Raw genomic sequence first — 24,776 nt, 5'->3', positions numbered from 1 at the left:
CACACCCCACAATCTCCCTTCAGGACACCCAGGAGCAGGCGGAGCCTCTTTAACTCCATGTGCCTCTGCTGCACTCCCCCTCTCCCCCAGCCCATCCCTTCCTATCTCTGGCTACATCTCCTGCTCCTTAGGCCCCTCCAGGGGTTCCCTCTTCCTGTGACTTGGCTAGATCCCCTTGGGGTCCTCTCTGGCTTCTCTTTACAGCTGCATCAACACCTCTACAAGCGCAATCAGAGCCCAGTCCTCTTCGCCACTCCACCCCCAACCCAGTGTACCCACCATCCCCCCACCTGTATTTCAGTGCCTTCCTCCCGCTCTGCTCACCAGGTAGCTGCTGGGCAGTTCATCCCAGAAAGACTCATTCTGCCCCTGTCCCTTTTCTCTCCAGAGCATTCAGTCTCCCTGCCCCAGGTAGGGTCAGAGTCCTCAGGACAATCTGCGAGGCTCGCTGGCCTGTCCCATTGCACTTTGGTGTCCTTTCACTCGTGAAGAGGGACAGCTTGGCAGAAGTGGCCCCCCCAAGTCCTCCTCTTCCCGTGGCCCAGCATGCTTGGGGTGTTCCTCTGGCCTCAGCTAGTTTCGCTCACGCCTGCTCCGGGGCTGCCACCCTGCCCTGTCTTCCTGCAGGCTCTTCTCCCACTGGCCCTGGTAGGCCTCGCCTTGCCTCCCATTGCCTTGCCCATTTGCCAGTACACGTGTTGCTCGTTGACTGGCTGTGTCCACCCCGGGCACCAGGGCACTCATTTGTCTGTTGTGTCCTGTCCTTGCTCTCCTAGAGCCAACAGGGACTTTGTTCTGGCTCACCTCTTGGCATGCAGGTTCAAACAGACAGTCTCCTGTGTGATTTCTCTGCTCAGTCTAGGCCCACTCCCATGCAGCCCTGGGCTGAACCTTTCGGATGCCCCAGTCCACTCACACCTCTTCTCTGTCCACCTAGAATGCAGCCTGTACAGTGGCCTGTGACCTCAGCTGTACCCAGCCAACCCCCATGGTGCTCGCTTCTGCCCCAGGCTCAGGCCTGCCTGTCACCTCTTGGCCCCAGGCCCCACCCACTCTCGAGGCCTCAGCCAGGCGCCCCTAGAAGCCTTTCCTGGCTCCCTGTTCTGGTCTTCATCATGCCCTGAATGTTGGCCCCTGGGAGCAGTTGCCCCCACGCCTATAACAGAGGCCTTTCCAACAGTCGGACTTATTGATGGATACTGGTGGGTGTAGGAGGGACTTGGCTGTGGGGACTGCCTGACATCCACTCCTGCTCCCTGGGACTCGGTCTGCACTGGGTCATTCACAGTGTCTCTTGGGATCACATCTGCAAGTCAGCCAGCCTGAATTGGGACTTGTAGCCCCTGACCTAGAGTGGACTCAGCACCCTGCATTGAAGAACTGAGCAGGCTCTCCAGAGCTTTGACCCTGAAAACCAGCCCGGGCCTGGCCTGGGTAGGTGTTTCTGTGCTGTCCAAGGAAGCCATGCTGCTGTCAGACGGGGTGGCAGATCCGCAGGTGAAAGGGGAATTCCTGGCCTCCGTCCACATGCACACTCAGCTGGGCTTGTGCTACTGGTCAGGGAAGGCCTCATCAGGAAGGGCCACTAGCGAGGGCGTGGCTTCTGAAACAAGCAAAGGGACTGTTCCTGCAGCTTCATCTGGGGGCCAGAAGGGGCCTGTGTTCCCTGACCTGGGGAAAGGGGCCTCGCCAGGATGTTCACACCCAGAGAGAGAGAGAGAGCTGCCCTTACCCATCTACTCTCTGACCTTCCAGGGCCCTGCTGGAGGCCAGGGTACGACAGTAGACCCCAGGCTGAGAGGCACGCAGGCACCCATTGGTGGGGGTACTGGCTGCCAGGCTGTCCTGCCTAGGTTCCCGCTTGACACTACATTCCTCCTGTCGCCACAGAGCTGCCACGAGGGACGGTGCCCATTCACACTGACCGAATGTCCCGCCTGCAAGGGCATGGTACGTCTGGGCGAGAAGGAGCAGCACGCTGAGCGTGAGTGCCCGGAGAGGAGCCTCAGCTGCAGACACTGTAAGGCACCCTGCGGCTGGGCAGACATTCAGGTGAGGCCACAGCTGAGGGCGGGTGGGGGGTGCCTTACAGTGTTACTGCAGAGCACATGCTGGGCCTGGTCAGGGGCTAAAGGCCAGCTGATTTGGGACCGCCAGGAGGACAGGATGCAAGCACAGAGAGTTGGTTTGCCCTAAGCTGGGGCCACAGCTTTTCCCATGCAGCCATGGGGAGGAAAGGGTCCTGGTAGGAAAGCAGGTTTAGGCACGAAGCCACTGCTGAGTCAGTTTTTAAAACACATTTTTGTTTTAGCCAGTTTCAGGCACTAATGTGGGGAAGTGATAAGAGGAGGCCTGTGGCTGTCTTGTGTGTCTGCAGGCTCCACATATCCAGGCCATGTGGCATTGCGGTGGGGAACTCCTCAGAGTGTCTGTTAAGAGGCAGGGGTCCCCTTCCTCTTTAGAACCTGAACTCTTAGCAGCTCCTCGGCACCAGAAGTGCCTTTGTGCCCAGACCCCCATGCTCTAAGTACCCTTCGCCGCTGCCTCACCTCCTGGGGTCAGGGCAGCCACACACTGCTTTGGCTGTTCATCTTGTATCTGAGCTTGAGCAGGGCCCTGTGGGCATCTGTCCTTTCTCCTGCCCTCAGTTTGAGAAGCCAGGCCTCTGCCCTTCAGAGTTCTTGCCTTTTGGGGTTCTGCTGTGTGCATCCTGTGGTGCCCCAGCATGCCCATCTGTCTGCTCTGGGGCCCGCAGACTGTTGGGACTGGGGCCAGGTCAGACCCCAGAGAGTCACTTGCCCCAGAGCCATGTGGTAGGACTGTGCCCTGTGCCACCACAGGGCTCTCTGGGGGCATTATGGTTGACTGGGAGCTGTGACCCCCTGCGGCCAAGCTCCCCCAGCCTCCCTACTGGGGCCACTGGCCTCCATCCCTCTAGCCCCTTGGCCTCCCTCAAGATTGGCTGTAGTGTTTTTTTTTTTCTTTTAACAGTTTTTATTGTAAAAATATATGCAAAAAAGTAAGCATTTTAACAAGTGGTCATAAAACAAACTTCAAAGTATGGTATGGGGTACAGTTCTACAATTACAGATTTTTCCTTCTTTTAGTCTCCACTCCAAGATAGTGGAGACTAAAAGACATATCAGTATAATGATTTAGCAGTCATAGTCATTTGTTAAATCCTATCATCCCTGTTATGACTCCTCCCTCTCATTTGATTCTTCTCCCAATCTATAGGGATATTTGGGTTATGCCCATTCTAACTTACTCAGGTTAGGAAGGTGTGTTGACAATTTGGGGTGGGGGGATGCATCTGGTTAATGCTCTTGGAAAGACTGTTGCCACTGGGTTTCGGGGCTTATCCGACATAGGAACCATCTGAAGGTTTTAGGTTTCAGAGAAATAAACTGAGTGAAACTGTTACAGAGTCTCAGAGCCCTGGGAATTCTTAAGGGTTTTCAGGAATAGTGTTGGTTGGGGCTTGGCATACCATGGCAATTAGAAATATCTAGCTGAAGTTTGCATAAGAATAACCTTCACAGTAGTCTCTCAACTTGGTTTGAGATGTCTTAGCCACTGAAACCTTATTTTATTGTTTTTCTTTTCCCCTTTTTTGGTTAAGAAGGTGTTGTTGATCCCACAGTGCCAGGGCCAAGCTCATCCCTGGGAGTCATGTCCCACATAGTGGGGAGGGTACTGAGTTTATTTGCAGAGTTGGGCTCAGAGGAAGAGAGAGGCCACATCTAAGTAACAAAAGAGGTTTTTACTGGCTTTTTACCTTACTTTGCTCTGGAGGCTCAGGATGAAGAAGAAACGTTTACATTTTTCTCTGAAACCCCCATGTGGAGGCCTCCTGCTTTGACTCAGTTTTGAACTCTGTCTCCCACAGAGGGCCAGGTTCCCAGAGAGACCCCCTGAGTTGTTGAGGATAGGTACCCGTGCAGCAGTGGGTGACTGGGCCTGAGCAGGTTGCAGCCAAGTGCCTGGAGCTGGCCTGCACGGGCCATCGAGCTTACTCTGTCTGTGCTGGAGCCGCCCCCGAACCCACCCCCACCTGGGCACTGGCAGTTCACATATCCCCTGCTTCTCTCTCAGGCACACTGCGAAGTCTGCCCAAAGGCTCCCTTGACTTGTGAAGGCTGCGGCAAGAAGAAGATCCCACGAGAGAAGGTGAGTTGGTCTAGGTACTCTTACGACTGACAAAATCAGAGGTCAGATATTGGCGGCTGGCAGAGCTGTACCCCGGTGCCATAGGAGCGGTAATGCCAGGCTCTTCAGTGCTGGCCTGGTGGGCAGGGGTGCTGAGAACCAGGCCCCTGAGGTTTGGGACTCTCAGTCTCCTGATGTGCGTTTGTTACTTGGGATCAGTGATTATTCTGAAATTCATCACTGAGGTAACCCTTACCTCCTGGTGTTAATGGTGCGTGGCATCTCTGGGTGGTGCCTGGGTCTGGGTGGTGTGCCCTGTGGCCATGCTTCATGGACCGGCCAGTGCTTAGGGAGCCAGGGGCAGCTGTTTCCTCACCCTCAGTCCCACACAAACTCCATGCCCCTGTCAGGGAAGAAGTCCGGAATTCAACGTAGCCAAAACTTTGTGTACCCCTCGGACTTTCTGTTGGCTGGAGTGAGGGGAGAGACTTCAGTTGTGAGACGTGGTGGACTTAAATCTACGCAGTGGCACTATGGCCAGCAGTGGCAATTTGATTCTGGGCGGTAGGACCCTTCGCTGGATGGGTGCAGTCCCTGGTCAGGACTCTCTGGGCTATCCGCTAAGGATAGGGGCTTCTTGGCTTCTAAAGCCCAAGTTGTGGCTGGGAGGAATCTTTCCATCCAAGACCCATCCCCTTGTTGAAGGGGGGCTGGTTGTCCTGGAGGAGGTGCTGTACTGGGCTTGGCCAAGCACTCATCCACGGTGCCCCCCAAGCTGGGTGCCTGTGAACGCTAGGCTGATAGGCTCTGCTCCTGGTGTGCTCCTCCTAATGGACCCCTGGTAGCAGCCGTCTTACTTCTGAGGCGAATGCACTGAACAAAATTCAGGGCAGCTTGGAAGTTCCTTTTGTCCTTAGAAGCATGTTTATAGAAGTACGGGACAAATTCTGTCCTGAGGTCGGTTGGCATATTTTTATTTTGTGTGGTTATGATACTAACTAGATACATAGTTAATTCATTTGTTTCAGTTTCTTTTTTTTCTTCTCTCCAATGGTATTTTTTCAATTTTATTGAGATACATTCACACCCCACACAGATCATGGGAAGTGTACAGTCACTGGCTCAAATTATCATCACCTCATTGTGCATACATCCCCATGATTGATTTTAGGACTTTTTCCTCACTCCAAAATAGAAATAATAAAAATGAAACCCATATCCTCCCATACACATTATCCACCCCATTGTTGACTCATAATATTGATGTAGTAATATCATTCCTGTTGATGAAAGAATAGTAGAACATTAGTGTTAACTATAGTCCATAGTTTGCAATAGCTGTTATTTCCCATATGTGTCACTATTTTTTTCTGTACATTTGTACTGGTTCATGCAAGAACTTACTTATATACTTGTCTTTAAATAACCACTTTCAATCAAATTTACCCATGTTACTGTTAACTGTAATCCCAATATTGAATTTACATCACTTCTGTCCCTTCCAGAACATTTAAGTTTAACCTTTAAACCTCATTAACAATTCTGTAGTATTTGGTAACCACTCCCCCTTCTCCAGCTTCTTTCTCCAGGTACCATATATTTTACATTTTAAGAATCTGAATTTACATGTTCTAATTAGTTCGTGTTATTAAAATGATATAACATCTGCCCTTTCTTGTCTGGCTCAATTCATTCAGCATTATGGCCTTAAGGTTCATCCAAGTTGTCACAGTGCTTCAAGACCTCATTCTTTCTGACTCCTACATAATGTTCTATTTTGTGTATGTACCATGTTTTGTTTATGCACTCATCTCTTCATGGAATCTTAGACTGTTTCCATCTTTCGGCAATTACGAATAATGCTGCTATAAACAAATGTCCGTTCCTCTCCTTTCAGAACTTCTGGGTATAGACTGAGTAGCAGAATTGCTGGGTATTATGGCAACTCAGTAGTTTTCTGAGGAACCATGAAACTCTTCCACAGCAGCTGTACCACTTTACATTCCCACCAGCAATAAGTGCTCCTATTTCTCCACATAGTTTACAACATTTGTACTTTCCTGGTTGTTTAGTAGTGGCCATTCCTATAGGTATGAGATATGTCATTGTGATTTAATTTACATTTCCCTAATAGCTATGAAGATGATAATCTTTTCATGTGTTTTCCACCATTTTGCATTTCTTCTTTGGAAAAAATGTTCATATTTCTTTGCCCTTTTTATAATTGGGCTGTTTGTCCTTTTCTTGTTGAGTTGTAGGATTTCTTTATATATACTAGATAACAAACCCTTATCACATGTATGTATTCAAAATTCAAAAGGCAATTGGATGCCTCTTCATGTTTTTGACAAACTCCTTTGAAGCACAGCAGTGTTCAATCTTGGGGAAGTCCCCCTGTATCTAATTTTTCTTTCATTGCTTGTGCTGTTGGTGTAAGGTCTAAGAAGCTACCTCCTATCACTAAGTCTTGAAAATGTTTCCCTGTATTTATTTCTAGGTTTCTTATGGTACCCACTGTTATATATACCTATTTGATTTATTTTGAGTTAACTTTTGTATAGAGTTTGATGTAGGTCTTTCATATCATTTAGCAATGTTTTGTAGTTTTCTTTATACAGGCCATTTACATCCTAGGTTAAATTTATTCCTAGATACTCTTGATTCCTTTAGTTACTGTTGAGAATGGAATTTTTTAATTAATTGCGTCCTTGGTTAGGTCATAACTAGTGTAAAGAAACAGTATACACTAATCATTTCTGTGCATTAACCTTGTATCCCACCACTTTGATCAATAAATTTATTAGCTCAATTTGTTTATTGGCTTATCAGAATAGTAGATGAGCCTTTCCACCTCCATTAGATTTATATTGTGAGCTCTTTCATATGGTATATCGTCAGACCAACTACTGAGGACTTTGCTACAAAGATGACATTCATATGGATTCTTTCTGTATAAGTTTTCTTAAATGAACTACATTAGTACTGATTGCTGAAGTCTGCAGCATTGATTACAGACGAGATCTCTTCAGTATGTGAATTCTCCATATGTTTAAAAGTCAAAGCTATGGTTGAAATTTCATCCATATTCCAAATGTAGTGTGAGTTCTCTTACTCCATCCGCAGTAAGAATATTGACTGAGTGTTCTCCCCATTGATGGCATTCATCGGTTTCCTGTCAAATTTGAATGAATAATGTTGTCTAAGGTTAGAAAAATTAAGGAGTTCCCACAGAGATGACATTCTTAGGTCTTCTCTCCAATATGCATTCTCATTTTGTCTAAGGGGAGAAATATGAATGAAAGCTTCATCACATAGATGACATTAGTGGGATTTCTCTTGATTCTTTCTTCTCTCATGTTATCTGAGGGTAGAACTATGACCGAATGCCTTCCCGTATGTATGGCATTCTTAGGGTTTCTCTCCAGGTGCAGGTGTGTTTTCTCTCATGTTGTCTAAAATGAAGGACACTTTTTCCTGCATAAGATGACATTCATATGGCTTTTCTCCAATTTGAGTTCTCTCATGTTTTCTGAAGGCAGATCAACAAAAGCTTTCCCAAACCATTAACATATGGTTGCTCTCTAGTGTGTGTTCTCTTGTGTCACCTAAGATTATTACATTGAGTAAAGGTTTTAGTATGTTTGGCATTTATAGGGTTTTTCTCCAGTGTGAGTTCTCTCATATCATCTGAAGGCAGAATAAGCAGTGAAGGTTTTCGCACATGTATTACACTCGTAGGGTTTCTCACCAGTGTGACTTCTCCCATGTTCTTGAAGATGAGCATATCGAGTGAAGCGTTCCCACATTGATGACATTCATAGGATTGCTCTCTAATGTGAGTTATCTCATGTCGTCTGAGGTTAGAAGCAAGACTGAAGACTTTCCCACATGTGTTGCACTCATAGGGTTTCTCACTAGTGTGTCTTCTCTTATGTCATTGAAGATGAGAATGTTGACTGAAGGCTTTCCCACATTGATGACATTCATAAGGTTTCTCTCTAGTAAGAGTCTTCTCATGTTGTCTGAGCGGAGAAGAATAAATGAAGTCTTTTCCACATATATGGTATTCATAGAGCTTGTGGCCAATGTGAGTTCCATTATGTTGTTTGTGGTAAAAGCTTGAAATAAGGGCTTTAGCACTTTGATGGCATTTGTATTATTTACTTGTAGTGTGAATCTGCTTATGTTGATTGAAAGATGACTAGTCACTGAGAACTTTTCCAAGCAGTTTGCTTTGATATGGTTTCTTTATCATGGGGATTAATGCATGTTGAGTCAGTTTGGATCTGAGAGTGGAATCTTCTTACGAATATTGAAACATTGAAAGAAGTTCTTTTTTGTATGATATATCTGCAAAGATATGTCAGAATTTTATTTCCTACAGACATGTTGCATTAACATAATTTCTTGCTTTTTAAAGACAGTTTTTCTGCCTGCACTGTGGTTTTGGAGAAATTCCATTCTTTCTCTCCATATTGTCTCTCCTTGTGTCAACTGGGGAAATACATCTGATTTGCTGACCTGACATCCCACTGAGACCAGATGATTGATATTCACCAGTATTACTTTTCTGAACATCTTTCTCTGGGTTGTGTCTATTAATGCCCATTCTTCCTGGGTGAGGTCTACAGCTACATCTTTGAAGGTCATTAACTCCTGTCTCAAACCCTTCACCTGGGAGGAAATCCAGTCAAATCAACAGGAACATGAAATGCACTCCAAAGAGAAATATTCAGAGATTTCTCCTGTCACTGGGTCAAGACATAGGAGTTCCTGGCTTCTGAATCTGTAGACACCCTCTCCATCTTATGTCCATTGCTCTTCAGTTTATTCTGAAAGCTTAGTGATTGTTTGCTACGTTTTATTTATTTTTGTTCCTTCTATCAGATGTCTGCACGATTCCGGAAGGGATTCTGAATGAGGGAAGCCTTACTTCTGTTCCTGTCCCTTCTTTCTGTCCCCCTCGCCTGTCTGGATGAGTTCGTGGACAACCCTTTCCTAGAACTAGACTTTCCTGGGAAGGGACCTGCTCTCCCCTCTCACAGCACTGGGTCCTTGTAAGCAGGCAGGGTAAAGCTAAGAGGGGGTGTTAGTTTGAAAGCTGCCAGAATGCGATATGCCAGAACTGGAACAGCTTTTAAAATGAGGAATTTAATACGTTACAAGTTTACAGTTCTAAGTCTATAAAAATGTCCATATACATTCAGGAAAAGATACCTTAATTCAAGAAAGGTCCATGGGTTAGGAACACCTCTGTCAGCCAGGCAGTCACGTGATTAGCATCTGGTGGTTCCTTGCTACTGGGCTCCATTGTTTTCAGCCTCTGTTCTGTGGTGATTCCTCAGTTTTCTTCTCTGGGGCTGGCTTTCATCTCTTGGCTTCCCTTGGCTCTCTCCAGGTTCTGGCTTGCTTAACATCTCATGGCAGCATCTGCTGGTCTCGAAGCATTTTGAAACATCCATGTCTCTGTTCCTCAAGTATAAGGCATCTGTGTCAGCTCTGCTGGGAAGTTTCTGTTGGCTCTGTCATTTCTAACTCTCTCCAAAATGTTTCCGGTCTTAAAGGATTCCAGTAAACTAATCAAGACCCAACCGGAATGGGCAAAGTCACATCTCCATCTAATCAAAAGACCACACGCATAAGTAGGTGTGCTGTGCCTTCACAGAGATAATCTAATCAAAAGTTTCCAACCTATAGTATTGAATCAAGATTAAAAGAAACGGCTGCCGTGTTCCAGTAGCCACGTTTTTTGAAGATGATTGTATACTGATATAGCTTTCACAGTGTGACTGTGTGATTGTGAAAAGCTTGTGTCTGATGCTCCTTTTATCTACCTTATCAACAGATGAGAAAACATATGGAATAAAGATGAATAATAGGGGGAACAAATGTTAAAATACATTTAGAGTGAAATGCTGGTGATTGGTGAGGGGTAGAGATAGGGGTAATGGTATGTATGAATTTTTTTCCGCTTTCTTTTTATTTCTTTTTCTGAATAGATGCAAATGTTCCAAGAAATGATCATGATGATGAACATGCAACTATGTGATGATATTGTGAATTACTGATTATGTATGTAGAACAGAATGATCATATGTTAAGAATGTTTGCGTTTGGGTTTTTTTGGTATTTAGAAAAAAAAGAAAGAAAAGAAACAGCTACCTCCATAATATTGAATCAGGATTAAAACATGGGTTTTCTGGGGTGCATAATATTTTCATACTAGCACAGGGGGATTTAGTGTGTAGGGAACTGGCTCCCATGAGCCCCTGATCTGTGGGCTGCCATGGAGGCTGGAGCGGCCTGGCGGCTGAAGGAACCTGGTAAGGGATGAATGATCTTCCTCCCCCAATGCCCCCCTCCCCCCCCATAGTATCCCCCTGTGCAGCCCCGTGATGATGGTGACATAACCACAGGCCAAGGTCATTGGATTCTCTGGAGGTCAGCCTTCATCCCCACTGGAGCAGACTCTCGAGGCCAACCTGCTCTCCTTATCAGCCTTAAGAAGCCCTTTCTTTTTCTTTTGCTATGAGAAATACGTCTTGGACTCAGACTATTTCCATTTCAGATTCTGGTCTGCAGGATTACCTCTTTCTGTATCTTCTGCAGGAAGCATTAGTCCCCATGCCGTCACGTGGTGGCCTGTTACCCTGCCCTGCTGCTTGCAGCTATCTTGCCATGGCAGTGCCCGGTCCTCACCTACTGAGTGGCTGGTAGTTGAGAGGGCTTTGGCGTTTCCTTTTGAGTCCTTGCTCTCAGAGTAGGTACTGTCAAGTTGTGGGGTTTCAGAGTCCTTAGAATGCTTACCCTGAGCTGCAAGGCCAGAATCTGCTAGGCCAGTGTCTAATTGGGGCTTGCATGTTCATTTTGCTGTTGAGTTTTAAAGATTGCTCTTTAGAAAAGCTTGTTTTGTAGTTTTGTAAAATGGTTGAGGTGGTTCCAGAGTGAATCTACAGAAAGGTGCCTTTGGAAAAGCCAGGGGGAAAGTATTGTTTTGTTGAATGGTGAGAGGTGCTGTGTGTGGCAGAGAGGCACCCACTCCCAACCCAGGTGCAAGTTCCCCCGGCCCTGCTAGCGCAGCAGCCTGGACTTAGCGCTCATAGGATGGTAGGTGAGCAGCAGTGCTTCGGGGCAGCCCGACTCAGCTTCTCTCTTCCTTGGAAGTGTCTGCTTGTGGCTTGTGTCCTCTGAGGGGTTGTTGCTCTTTCCCTGTCCATCCTTGGGGCTCTGTGCGTGAGGGACAGCATGGGAGTAGCGGCATGTGTCCTTGTGCTGAACGACTGTGCTCTGAGATCGTGTTCGTGGTAGGACTGTCTCTGTCCTGTATGCACAAGAGATCTCTGGCATTGGGTGCCCTGCATGTCACGTTGAAGGCTTGCTGGGGCCAGGGTACCAGGCCTGGTTTGACAGTGACCCCTGCCCTCCCACCCTTACTGAAAGGCTGTCTGTCCTCTCTGAGGGCTGCCTCTGCCGCAGACAGAGCGGGGTGCACTTGGGCCTGGCCCAGGGCAGGTGGCACCATGGGGCCCCCAGCACCACCTGAGGGCACCATTAGTAGTGGACTGAAGGAGGGTGGCCCCACGGTCAGGTCGCAGTTTAGAAGCTGGTGCCTGACTGCCGAGACCCTGTGTCTCTTAGACTAGAGAGGGGACTAGGATGGCCGTGAGGACAGCCATCTCTCCACACTGAGTTCCAAGCAATCCACATGTGTGATTTTGCCCTGCCGTCTCAGCTGTGAGTCCCCAGGGGTGTGCACACGTGTGTGCCCATGAGTGAGTGCATGAATGTGTGCTTATGAGTATACGCATGTTAGTGAGTGCCTGTGAGTGTGCACAAGCCTCCAAGTGAGTGTGTGCGTATGAGCATGTGAGTCCTTCGGAAGTGTTCACATGTGTATGTACCTGTGAGTGTGCACCTGTGAGTGAATATGGGTGCCTGTGAAGACGTGTGAGCATATATGTGTGCATGAGCGTGCAAGTGTGTGTGCACAAGTGCACTCATGTCTGGGTGGGTGTGCATGAGTGTACACACCTGCACAGTGTTCTGGAAATAGGTGGTTGAGATGATGTCAACAGGAAGAAGCTGGTTGGGTGGGCCTGAGAGCCCTTGGTGTAAATACTGGTCCACTCTAGCATGGAAACAGCAAAATGGGCCAGTGACAGAGAAGGGATGGCATTTGTGAAGTCACCCCTCCCTCCAGTTTCAGGACCACGTGAAGACCTGTGGCAAATGCAGAGTCCCTTGCAAGTTCCATGTCATTGGCTGTGCTGAGATGGTGAGTCCGTGTGTTGTGTGAGTTGGGAGAGCACCCGGGTCTGCTCCTCAGGGTATCCCCACCTTAAGAGCTGAGATGTTTGAAATGGCCCCTCCCCACACTCCCCCAGCTGTCTTCCCAGGCTCCTTGCTGAGCCCCCTGCTTCCCTCATTGGATTTCAGGGAGCTTGGGCTCAGTCCCCCTTTCTCCTCTGCCATCTCCCGTCCTCCTGGGGAATTCATGAAGACCCCCCTACATGGAAAGCACCCACAGGCAGCGTCCACCATTGGCCTCCTAGAAGTCTTGGGTTCCTGGGTCTTGGACCCTCCTGATTCCCCCTTGGCCCGCTGGCCCCTGTGTCTCCCCCTTGCTTGGCCCCAAAGCCTGCATGTCCTGCCCCCTCATTTTGCACACCACATCAACCTGACAGCAAGACCTTTCCTGACTTCCAGTGGACCCCGCCCCCAGCGTTGTGCCACCCTTATTCTGCCCATGGCAACTGGGCAGCCAGGCAAGGCACTCAGAGTGGAAGTCAGGCTGTTGCACATGGGGGCTTGATACCCCCCAGAGCGCCTGGTGACCACCTGTGTTGCAGTTCAGAGGCTCTTTGGGGTCCGTGAGGCCTTGGCCCTCTGTTCCAGTGGCCCCTGTCCTGGCCTTTTGCTATCTCCCTGTTCGCCCTGTGCTGTTCATGTTGTCTCTCTGGGGGGCATCAGTGCCCAGGTGCTGGCCTGCTCATCCCCCTTCCTGGGGCCCCACACCGCTCTCTGATACATTAGTACTGTTCCATGCTCTGTCCTCACCTGCTAAGCTCCCTGCCCTGCTGAGTAGCACTCCTGAAGGGCAGGGGCTCTGTTTTGGTCCCTTGAGTGGTGCTAGATTGGGAGGAGGCTCTTTTGTGTGAACCACTGGACAGAGGGTTGGGGGCTCTTTCCCGTGGGGGTCGGCGGGCAGTACCACCCCCACTGTGCTCGGCATCTCCTGCACACCGTTTCTGGGAGCCTGCTGACTTGGCTGTGGTACCTTTGGCTTTTTATCTTGTGTTTTGCTGGCAGTGAACAGCCGGGGCTCCTTCAGGTTTCCCCTGCAGGCTGGAGCCAACTGCTCTCAGGAGCCCCAGTTTGTTAGTAGAAACCGGTGTTTCAAGACCCAGGCTGGGCCTGGGGTTATTGTGCTCCCTGCTGTACACTTTGCTTTGTAGTGGTTGGAGCCGGGAAAACACAAGATGAAAAGTGCCCTGAGCTGAGCTACTTCACACCGCGTTTGGGGCCGCAGGATTGGTTCGGGGCCCAGGGGGTCTAATGTGGACATACTTTCTCCAACACTGGTACCCTGGCCTCGCCAGGCTGGCATTCTGCTTTCCCCACATGTACAGAGCAGCCCCACAGTAAGAATGTATTGCTGTCTCCAGCTACACACACCAGAAACCGTGGGGGGGCATTTGGTGTGCCTGGTGCCACCCTGCCCTGCGTCTGCTTGGGGGTGTGGTGCCTACCTCTGCAGGGCCCACCTCTAGCAGGACCCTTGTTGGTTCTTTCTATTTTTTTGTTAGAGTACCTTTAAGTTTCTCCCATCTTACATTTTTTTAAAGCAATTTTGTTTTAAAGACCAGTTCATAAAGGAAAGCACACATGAAGAAGCCTGAACCTGTCCCTCACCTTCCCCCTCCCATTCCTGAGTGATTTTTCAATGGCACCATCTTCCTTTAAAAGCACATGCGTGTGTGTGCACGTGTGTTCATGTGCACATGCGTGTTTGTGGCCTCCCACCTCATCCCTACAGGTGGAGAGCGAACGGCAGCAGGAGCACGAGGCCCAGCACCTGCGGGAGCACTTGTGCATGCTGCTCGGCTTCCTTCAAGAGGACGGTGGCCACTGCCTGGGCGAGGCCGGAGACTTGGGGACCCGTGTGCTGGCCTCGGGGCCAGGGTCCTTACGCACCGCCGAGCTCCTAGACAGGTGCGAGAGCCTAGAGAGGAAGATCGCCACATTTGAGAACATTGTTTGTGTCCTGAACCGTGAGGTGGAGAGGGTGGCCATGACTGCAGAGGCCTGCGGCCGGCAGCACCGGCTCGACCAGGAGAAGATCGAAGCCCTGGGCAGCAAGGTGTGTGGCCTGGCAGGCAGGCCGGCACATGGATGGCGTGGGCGTGGGTGTGCACTCCTACTCAGCTCCTGGGACTTGTCTGGGTTTCAGGTGGGTCGTGGGAGTTTTAGAGTCAGTCTCTGAGGTAGCCCCTTGGCTTTCCACAAGTGTACCAGTGGGCCCTGCCAGCCTGGAAACTCAGACATCAGGTGTTGGTCCAGCACATGGCCCCTTTCTGGTGGTGTCCCTGCATCTCTGAACAAAAGCCTGTCCTACTGTCTCATCCGCTGAAAGTCTAGGCTCCAGCAATTTCGAGGCCAGAGTCATTTCCATCCTGCCTTCAGGGTCCGTCCCAAGAACATGCCTAGCACTCTTTGAGCTGTGTTGCCAGGCCAGTGCCCATTCTCTCTGGCACAGTGCTCTTCCACGTGGCTTTGGAGCTTTAGGGCTCAGGCCTGGGGAAGGGGGAGGCTCCTAGAAGCGGAGCCGAGAAACAGACCTGTGAAGCTTCAGCAGCACCCCAGAAACACTGCCCTTCAGAAGAGTGGGGGGGCTCTGAGGGTGCTCAGATTGTACAGGCTTGATGGACGGCGCCCCAGCAGAGTCAGCTGGGTGCTGGGACCCCTGGTGCTGCAGGCTAGTGGGAGCTGTGACAGGACTGCATGTGCCCACAGGTGCAGCAGCTGGAGCGGGGCCTCGGGCTCAAAGACCTGGCAATGGCTGACCTAGAGCAGAAAATGCGTGACATGGAGGCATCCACCTATGACGGCATCTTCATCTGGAAGATCACGGACTTTGCCCGCAAGCGCCAGGAAGCCGTGGCTGGCCGCGCCCCTGCCATCTTCTCCCCAGGTGTTGCGCTAGCACTGTTCTTCAGGAGCCACTGCTCCTGGGTGCTCTGAGCAACTTGAGGGGTGGCCAAGGGTGGGGCTGGAGGGTCAACTTTCGATCCAAAGGCGCATGGGCAGAACCAGTCGCTGTGCAGCCCCTCCTGCAGACTTGGCCTTGGAGAAGGGGCCACCTGCATCTGGTTGCCCAGCTGGAGGCCGGCAGCTTTTGCAATGGACACCCAAGACTTGTGAGGGAGCCACTACTGCTCAGGGCAGGAGTACTGGGAAATGGCCAGAGGGTAGGGCAGGGCCCAGGGAGGCTCTCAGTTGGTGAAGGCAGAGTTCTGTACTCCCATCTGTGAGCCTTTATTCTTTGGGTGCTGGGTGAGGCCAGGCCTGACCAGCACAGGCAGTTCCTGGCGTCTCTTGCAAACCAGGAGCACCTGTGGTAGATTCTAAGCTTCCCCTGGAGTCACTGCAACCACTGGCTCTTTCTAAGGGTGTTGACAGTAGACTCTCCTCGGGAGGCGTGAGTGGGCAAGGGTGGGGTCACAGCCTCAATCTTCTTCATCTTGTGATGGCTCTCTTGCTCCTCCAGGCCTTGACTGGGCCGCAGACAAGTGGTACCCCCTTTCCAGGGTAGCCCCACCCTCTGTCCAGTGAGCCCCAGCTGACTGCTGCAGAGTGCTGTCTGCTTGAGTCCACACATGCAAGTTCTTTTCTGTTGGGATGGATTAATGTGGCGCAGCTAGTCAGCATGACCCTAGGCTCCCCTTCCAGGCTGTGGCCAAGCCCCGGTCCGTCATGGTGGGAGAGCTGCTGCGTCTGCTTGGCAATGCCACCCACGTGTGCACCCTCAGGGACTTCCCAGCACACAGGGCTGACCGTGCTGCATGCTCAGCACTGCCTCAAAGAGGTGGTCACTGCATTTTCTCCAAACTCTGGGAGGGAAGGAGAGGTTAGCACAGGAGGGTTATCTCGGGGAGGGGTTGGCTCCAGAAAGAGCAGGGTGGTTCTGCTGACTTCTGTAGGAGAGGCTAGCACACCTGAGCAGTGTCTGCCAGGGCTCAGATTGCTCATGAGCCCTGTAGTCTGGCTCTGACCCACCTGGAAAGAAATTGGCCTAAAGAGGCCGTTGGTGCCTGCCCCTGTTGTGGGCATCTGAGGGGAAGCTGTGGTTCAATGAAGTCTGGTGCCTTGGCCTTCATGGGTCTCAGATCCCCTGGCTGCCCCAGCCCAAACTGCTGCATGCAGCCCGAGTACTTGGCTAGAGCTTGTGCTCTGGTGAGGGCTTCTGTGTGGTCAGGCGCTTTAGGTGAAGCAGCAGAGTAGCTGCAGTGCTCAAGCAGGTTTGCCAGTTGGAGCCAGAGAGGTTGGGGGTGCAAACCTGAGCCCCTCCTCCAGACGCTAGGCCACAGCCCAGAGTGAGAGAGCTTTCATGCCAGGTTTTCAGAGCAGACGTCACTAGATCACATTACCACCTGTGAATCTTGTTGGATTTAAGAGAAGTCAGTTCTCGATTGTTGTAGGTCCCCTTCCCGCCCCCCTGCGCCCGCGCCCCCCACCCCCTTTTCTTCACGGGCCAGGCTTGGGTCTGGGGAAAGGGAAGCCCCTGCCCTCGACATCATGGGGGCCACCTGTGCCCCAGGGCTGGCCAGGCCCTCACTGTAGGTCTCTCCTCCTCTCCAGCCTTCTACACGAGCAGGTACGGCTACAAGATGTGTCTGCGCATTTACCTGAATGGTGATGGCACTGGGCGGGGCACCCACCTGTCCCTCTTCTTCGTGGTGATGAGAGGTCCCAACGATGCCTTGCTGCGCTGGCCCTTCAACCAGAAGGTGGGACTCTACCACAGGGCTTCTGGGGGTGCCTGGGAGCTCCTGAAGGCAGCAGGGCAGCACCTTGGGCCCCTGCTGCCACTCAAGGAGGTTACCCCGCGGGTCATGCATCTGCAGGCTGTGGCGTGCCCCGGGTGGCTTGGCGGCACTCTGCAGTGGGCTCTCATCAGTTGCTGTTTCCAACTGCACAGGCCACTCTGCTGCAAAGTCCAGCACTTAGTGCCTGCGAGCCCTTCTGGTTCAGGGCACTATTGAATATTTTAAAAACCAGAATCAGCTTTGGGTGAGGAATCAACGGCCCAGGGAGCAGCTGGGTGAGAGGACGGTCCCACCTGCCCAGTGCCCAGGTGCCCTGTGCTTCTGCTGCCCAGCTGTCTAGTGCCTCTCACAGGGAGGAGGAGGGAGGGCCTGGTGCTGTCCAGGGTGGCTCAGGGGCCCAGTCAGCCCTCTCTGCGGCTGGGGAAGGCTGTCTTGATGGGCTCGAGAAGTGCCTTTCCACAGGGCCCATTAGTGAGTGCGCTGTGCTTTCTTTGGTGAGAAACTGTCCTTATCAGGTGGATGTTGTGTAGAAACGACAGGAGCTTCTAGGGGTTCCCTGGCACTGGGCTGTAGCACAAGGCTCCGGGAGGTGGTGGATAGGTCGGCTGAGCCTGTCCACAGCAGGTGGATAGGCTCACTGTGGAGCTTGCCTGTCGGGCGGGACTGACTTACCCACCCCCGGGCTGCCCTCCCAGGTCACACTGATGCTGCTGGACCAGAACAACCGGGAGCATGTCATCGACGCCTTTAGGCCCGATGTGACCTCATCCTCCTTCCAGAGGCCTGTCAGTGAAATGAACATCGCCAGCGGCTGCCCCCTCTTCTGCCCTGTCTCCAAAATGGAGGCAAAGAACTCTTATGTACGTGATGATGCCATCTTCATCAAAGCCATTGTGGACCTGACTGGGCTTTAAGGCTGCCCCTGGGCCATTGGGTCCGGACGGGCCAGAGGTGACTTTGAGGGCACCCAGCCGCGAGGGCAGCCAGAGTAGGGGGCAGGCCACCCCTTCCAACAGAGGTTGCAGGCCATGGCTGTCAGTAGTCATGGGGCCCTCTCGCCGCGGGGTCTGGGGAAAGGGTAGCTCCACACTGTGCTCCCCATTCTCGGGCACAGGCCTTTAGGTCTGGAAAAGTAGCTGCCCAGCCCCTGAGCTGAGTGGCCTCTGGTCAAACACAGGTGCCTCGGTGGTTCAGGGCAGAGAAGGGTCCTGCTCAACCCACGGGTGGAGCCTTTGCCTGCTGGCTGGCAGGGTGGAGGCAGCTTGTAGGACTCGTATGTGCTGCGTCCCTCAGAAAGGGGGCAGATAGGAAAGGGCAGTCGGCTGCACCAGCAGGCTAAGGAGAAACTTATTAAACCTTGGGAACCTTTGTGGTGAGTGGTGTGCATTTGGCTCTGAGTGGCTTTCTGCCTTGGCAGTGGTGACCTCTGGAGGGCCCCCTGCTCCCCCTCCCTGTGCCCCCGCACTGTGTCCCCTGCAGGCTTCTCGCCCTCAACCTGCAGGCCTCCTTGAGAGCAGGGCCCAGAGTGTCCTGGCCTGGTTTACGTGATGCAGCTCGTATCTGTGGAGTGAGCAGAGAGCCCCCGCTCAGCCCATGCTCCCTGCAGGCATTCAAGGGGATACAGGCAGCACAGCACAGGAGAGCGGGAAACTGTTTCATCTGACTTTGAGGCTCTAACAGGTGATGTGTTTCCCCAACAGTTGGGCTGCTCCTTGCCCCAGGGTCCCTCTGTGGCTGCTCCAGTCATCCTGATGCAGAGGGAGTAGTGCTTTGCCCGGTCTAATCCTCGTCAGACCTGTGGGCCACACAGGGATGCAAGCCGCGTGTCTGGCTGACTCCTCTTGGGCTTGTGATGTACCAGGTGGCTCCAGCAGGCCAGGGTGGTGAAGCAGTGCAGGTCATGGGGAGGAGGCCCCAGTCTCAGGGCTTGGACATTGGCAGCCCCACTCCTGGGGTGAGTTTTTGCCTTTCCCATGCCCAGTTGTCTGTCCAGTGTTTTGAAAAATCTATGCATTGCACAAAACACAGTGAAGCAGACCCTGTGTGTCCCCCCAGAGTTCACGTGTTCACATTTTATATTATTTATATATTTTTTTAATTAAAAAGATAAAACATGGCAGAAAAGTCAGAGTCCCCTTTTGTTCTCTTTCCCAGCCCCATCACCTCCTCTCTTCCTCTCCAAAGCAGCTGCCACCAGTGATGTCTTTGCCTACCTGCATTGTTCTAGAATCTGTGTATAGTTCCGGATCCACAACCAAGGGCGTAGCCTTTGAAAGACTTACACAAGTCAGGTTCCAAGCCACAGGCTGGCCTTCTGGGTGGCATCCTGCCCACCCATCTGGTCCTCAGGCTGCAGAGGTAAACCAGCAGTCTCCCCCGATCTCCGTGTCTCCCATGTGGGCACTTATAACAGTGCAGCAGTTCCCTTGCATTTGCCTGTGGTTGACAGAAGGAGAATCAGCGGGTCAGGATGCCCCCTTGACAGCTGGGGGCCTGGGCCCCACTGCCCTGGATCTCTGTCCACGCTTTCAGCCCAGACTTTGAGACTTGCCTGCCTCGGCCATGGGGCCATATACAAGATGGCTTTCATTCCAAGTGCATTGTGGCTACCCCTGTGGCCCATTCAGAGACCCTCTAAGTTGGGGTGCTCCAAATTGAGCTGTTGTCATGGTTAGGGACATGTGTCAACTTGGCCAAGTTGTGGTGCCTATTTGTCTGGTTGGGCAGGTGCTGGTCTGTTGCAATGAGAACATTTCATAGAATTAGATCATGATCACATCAGCTGCATCCACAGCTGATTCCATTTGTAATCAGCCAAGGGGAGCCTCTTCTAAAGGGAGGGATGCTTAATCTAATCACGGGAAGCTTTTAAGGAGGATTCAGAAGAGACAGATTCCATTCCTGCTTTGGCTGGTGAGCCTCTCCTGTGTTGTTCATCCAGACCTTCCATCGGAATCGTTGGCTTCACAGCCTGCCCTGTGGATTTTGGACTCTGCATTCCCACAATCATGTGAGACACTTTAACAAATTTTATATTTACTGGTGTTCCCTGTTGATTCTGTTTCTCTAGAGAACCCTAACTAATACAGCTGTGTTCCCAGAGGACATATTCCAGCCCTAATCCCCAGTGCTATGAGAGTGGCCTTATTTGGAAATAGGGTCACTATGAGTGGAGCTAGTTAATTTGGAGCTTTCCTGGGCTGGGGTGGGCCCCTGACCCAGTACTTGGGGTCCTTACAAGAAGAGACACACAGGCACTGGCACACGGAAGCATCCCACCTCGAGGAGCTCCAGGGCTGCTGGGAGGGCAGGAAGCAGGTGGAGCCTTCAAGAGAAATGGCCCCCTGGCCCACTTCTGGAACCTGAGGGGTCATGTTGCAGGGATTTATGCCACCCGGTTTGGTGGGACTTTGCTGTGGTAGTCACAGGGAATTGATGGGTAGTGGGTGTCCTGCCCACATGCTGTGCGCCTCTGCTGCTGCACCTCTGCCCTGCTGCTTCTCTTTGAACTCTGTTTATGTGGCATCTTGTATAGAATTTTAAAGTTTTTTTTTACAGTGGGCTGAACAGTCTTTTCCTTTGTGGACTGTGCTGTTTTATCACTTATTCAAGAAATTCTCATTTTCCGCAAAGTCGAAAGATACTTTAATTTTTTAAAGTTTTGTTTTTAACATAGGTTTCTACATTTAGAATTTGTTTATATATGGGATATGTGTGTGTATCCCCTCCCAGAGTAGGTGAGTTCAGGTGAAACCAGGTAGATCCTTGAGTTTTACTTCCTTTCCCCTCAAACGAAAACATTAAGATGAAAGTTGTTAGCCCAGCAAGGACCCTCCTCCCTCCCTCACCCTTGCAGGGCCAGAGGCCGTTGACCTGCAGACACTGGGCAGAAGCAGCGAAGGACAGGACTCCCAGCTGAAGGAGTGGGGAGAAGGCTGTGTTTGGGACCACAGTCAGGTGAAGAGACACCAGAGAGGTGCCAAGTTCCTCTTCAGAAACCAAGTACTCTAGAGAAGAACCCCAGGAGCAGTCCTGCATGGCCCCCTTGCCACCCCCCAGGAGGCCCTGGGGAAGCCCTCTGTATGCACCCCTATGTCCAAGTTACTACTTGAGAGTATCAAAACCCAGACCGCCAAGAGCAACCAACCCTGACGTTTAGCTAAAGTCGTCAACTTGAGAAAAAAGACAATGGTCAAGAATCCTTATCTTCAGAGCAATCAGTCACTACACCCCGAAAATAACAACAGAATGCAGTAAATGAGGGTGGAGCATCGAGAGGCTGGTGGGGGCTCTTAGCAAGTATGGTGGCAGGAAAAAAAAAAGTTGAAGAGTTAAATGCAAGTTGAAGAAAGCACTATGAAAATGAAGCACAAACATGAAAAAATGGGATGTAGATGAGAAAAGTCTAGGAGATCCAATATTCCTTTTCACAGCTAAATAATATTCCACATTTTCTTTTTTTAAATTAATTTTTTAATTTTTTTTAAAAACACCAAACACAAACATTCTTAACTTTTGATCATTCTGTTCTACACATATAGTCAGTAATTCACAATAACATCACATAGTTGCATATTCATCATAATGATCATTTCTTGGAACATTTGCATCTATTCAGAAAAAAATAAAAAGAAAACAAAAAAAATTCATACATACCATACCCCTTACCCCTCCCTTTCATTGATCACTAGCATTTCAATCTAAATTTATTTTAACATTTGTTCCCCCTATTATTTATTTTTATTCCATGTTTTACTCATCTATTGATAAGGTAGATAAAAGGAGCATCAAACACAAGGTTTTCACAATTACAGTCACATTGTGAAAGCTATGTCATTATACAATCATCGTCAAGAAACATGGCTACTGGAACACAGCTCTACATTTTCAGGCAATTCCCTCCAGCCTGTCCATTACACCTGGACTAACAAGGTGATATCTATTTAATGCGTAGGAATAACCTCCAGGATAACCTCTCAACTCTGGAATCTCTCAGCCATTGACACTTTATTATGTGTCTTTTCACTCTTCCCCATTTTGGACGAGAAGGTTTTTTCAATCCCTTGGTGCTGAGTCTCAGCTCATTCTAGGATTTCTGTCCCACGTTGCCAGGAAGGTCCACACCCCTGGGAGTCATGTCCCACGTAGACAGGGGGAGGGCAGTGGGTTTGCTTGTTGTGTTGGCAGGAGAGAGAGGCCACATCTGAGCAACAAAAGAGGTTCTCTTGGAGGTGACTCTTAGGCCAAATTTTAAGTAGGCTTGGCCTATCCTTTGTGGGGTTAAGATTCATATGAACAAACCCCAAGATCGGGGGCTCAGCTTATTGCTTTGGTTGTCCACATTGCTTGTGAGAATATCAAGAATTCAACTTGGGGAAGTTGAATTTTCCCCTGTTCTCACCATTCCCCGAAGGGGACTTTGCAAATGCTTTTCTATTCACAGTTCAAATCACTCTGGGATCCACCGGGGCATCACTCTGGACAAACCAACAAAATGTAATGTCCTACTTAAGGTTCCATGTACTTATGGTGTTCAATTAAGCTGTCTCCAAAAGTTATATTAGGAAGTGCACAAGTCAAAATATACATATTTACCAAATAAATATTTTTTGCTTTAGTCTCATGCATAAGTTGAAATTTTAAAATATTAATTACCATGTATTTTCAGCACCCTGCAGTAATGTGATTCCTTTGTTCTTCCTTATGCAAAAACATTTTTAAAATTTCTAAATTTAGTCAATATCAGTATACACTCAAGGCATTCCTAGATTATACCATCTCAGTCTTTATCGTCTTTGTTTCTGATTTCATTTGTGCCCCCAGCCCTCTTCCCTTTATCATTCTCACATTCATCTTCATTCATTTAACATAATTGTATTATGTTCAATTTAACATAATTGTGTTACAGCTAGGTAGTATTGTGCTATCCACTTCTGAGTTTTTACAATCAGTCCTGTTGCACAATCTGTATCCCTTCAGCTCCAATTACCTAATATCTTACCCTATTTCTATCCCCTGATGGTCTCTGTTACCGATGAAATTCTCCAAGTTTATTCACTAGTGTCAGTACATATCAGTGAGATCATAACAGTATTTGTCCTTTTGTTTCTGTCTAATTTCACTCAGCATAATGTCCTTAAGGTCCATTCATGCTGTTAAATACTTCATAACTTTATTCTGTCTTACAGCTGCATAATATTCCATCATATGTATATACCACAGTTTGTTTAGCCACTCGTCTGTTGATGGACGTTTTGGCTGTTTCCATCTCTTCACAGTTATAAAGCTGCTATAAACATTGGTGTACAAATGTCCGTTTGTGTCCTTGCCCTCATGTCCTCTGAGTAGATACCTAACAATAGTATTGCCGGGTCATATGGTAAGTCTATACTTAGCTTTCTGAGGAACCGCCAAACTGCCTTCCAGAGTGGTTGTACCAGTTGACATTCCCACCAACAGTGGATAAGTGTGCCTCTTGCTACACATTCTCTCCAGTACTTGTCATTTTCTGTTTTATTGATAATGGCCGTTCTTGTGGATGTGAGATGATATCTCATTGTGGTTTGGATTTGCATTTCCCTAATAGCCAGGGAAGTTGAGCATCTTTTCATGTGCGTTTTGGCCATTTGTATTTCCTCTTCTGATAAGCGTCCAAGTCTTTTGCCCATTTTGTAATTGGGTTGTTTGTCTTTTTGTTGTTGAGTTGAACAATCTCTTTAAATATTCTGGATACTAGACCTTTATCTGATATATCATTTCCAAATATTGTCTCCCATTGTGTAGGCTGTCTTTCTACTTTCTTGATGAAGTTCTTTGATGGACAAAAGTGTTTAATTTTGAGGAGTTCCCATTTATTTCTTTATTTCTTCAGTGCTCTTGCTTTGGGTGTAAGGTCTAGGAAACCTCCTGCTTGTATAAGCTTTATAAGATATTTCCCTACATTTTCTTCTAACAGTGTTATGGTCTTAGATCTAATGTTTAGATCTTTGATCCATTTTGAATTCATTTTTGTATGTATAGGGTGTGAGGTATGGATCCTCTTTCATTCTTTTGCATGTGGATATCCAGTTCTCCAGGCACCATTTATTGAAGAGACTGTTCTGTCCCCAGGTGAGTTGGCTTGACTGCCTTATCAAGATCAGTTGTCCATTGATGAGCAGGTCTATATCTGAACACGCTGTTCTATTCCATTGGTCGGTATATTTGTCTTTATGCCAGTACCATGCTGTTTTGACCACTGTAGCTTCATAATATGCCTTAAAGTCAGGTAGCATGAGACCTCCGACTTCATTTTTTTTCCTCAGGATACGTTTAGCTTTTTGGGGCACCCTGCCCTTCCAGATAAATTTGCTTATTGGTTTTTCTATTTCTGAAAAGTAAGTTTTTTGGATTTTAATTGGTATTGCATTGAATTGTAAATCAGTTAACGTAGAATTGACATCTTAACTATATTTAGTCTTCCAGTCCATGAACACAGTATGCCCTTCAACCTATTTAGGTCTTCTGTGATTTCTTTTAACAATTTCTTGTAGTTTTCTTTATATAGATCTTTTGTCTCTTTAGTTAATTTTATTCCTAAAC

The 24,776-nt window shown here is 49.3% G+C and overlaps 1 protein-coding gene across 3 annotated transcripts in view; it reads left to right on the top strand.

The window, feature by feature from the left end:
• The window catches only part of TRAF2 (TNF receptor associated factor 2), a 31,057-nt gene extending 12,493 nt beyond the window's left edge, over window positions 1-18,564 (top strand). For 2 of the 3 annotated variants that reach the window (XM_077148993.1, XM_077148992.1), the window contains exons 5-11: window positions 1,891-2,052; window positions 4,096-4,170; window positions 12,350-12,424; window positions 14,186-14,599; window positions 15,163-15,340; window positions 17,008-17,156; window positions 17,891-18,564. In XM_077148993.1, the coding sequence (XP_077005108.1) occupies window positions 1,891-2,052; window positions 4,096-4,170; window positions 12,350-12,424; window positions 14,186-14,599; window positions 15,163-15,340; window positions 17,008-17,156; window positions 17,891-18,109 (1,272 nt within the window). In that variant the 3' untranslated portion in view covers window positions 18,110-18,564. The remainder of the gene's footprint in view (window positions 1-1,890; window positions 2,053-4,095; window positions 4,171-12,349; window positions 12,425-14,185; window positions 14,600-15,162; window positions 15,341-17,007; window positions 17,157-17,890) is intronic. The other variant, XM_077148994.1, reaches the window with a different exon arrangement.
• Window positions 18,565-24,776: the final 6,212 nt, after the last annotated feature.

This window comes from Tamandua tetradactyla, chromosome 2, assembly GCF_023851605.1.
Source record: "Tamandua tetradactyla isolate mTamTet1 chromosome 2, mTamTet1.pri, whole genome shotgun sequence".
Lineage (NCBI taxonomy): Eukaryota > Metazoa > Chordata > Mammalia > Pilosa > Myrmecophagidae > Tamandua > Tamandua tetradactyla.
Note: the sequence above shows the minus strand (reverse complement) of the source record. Positions and strands in the feature narration are given on the sequence as shown.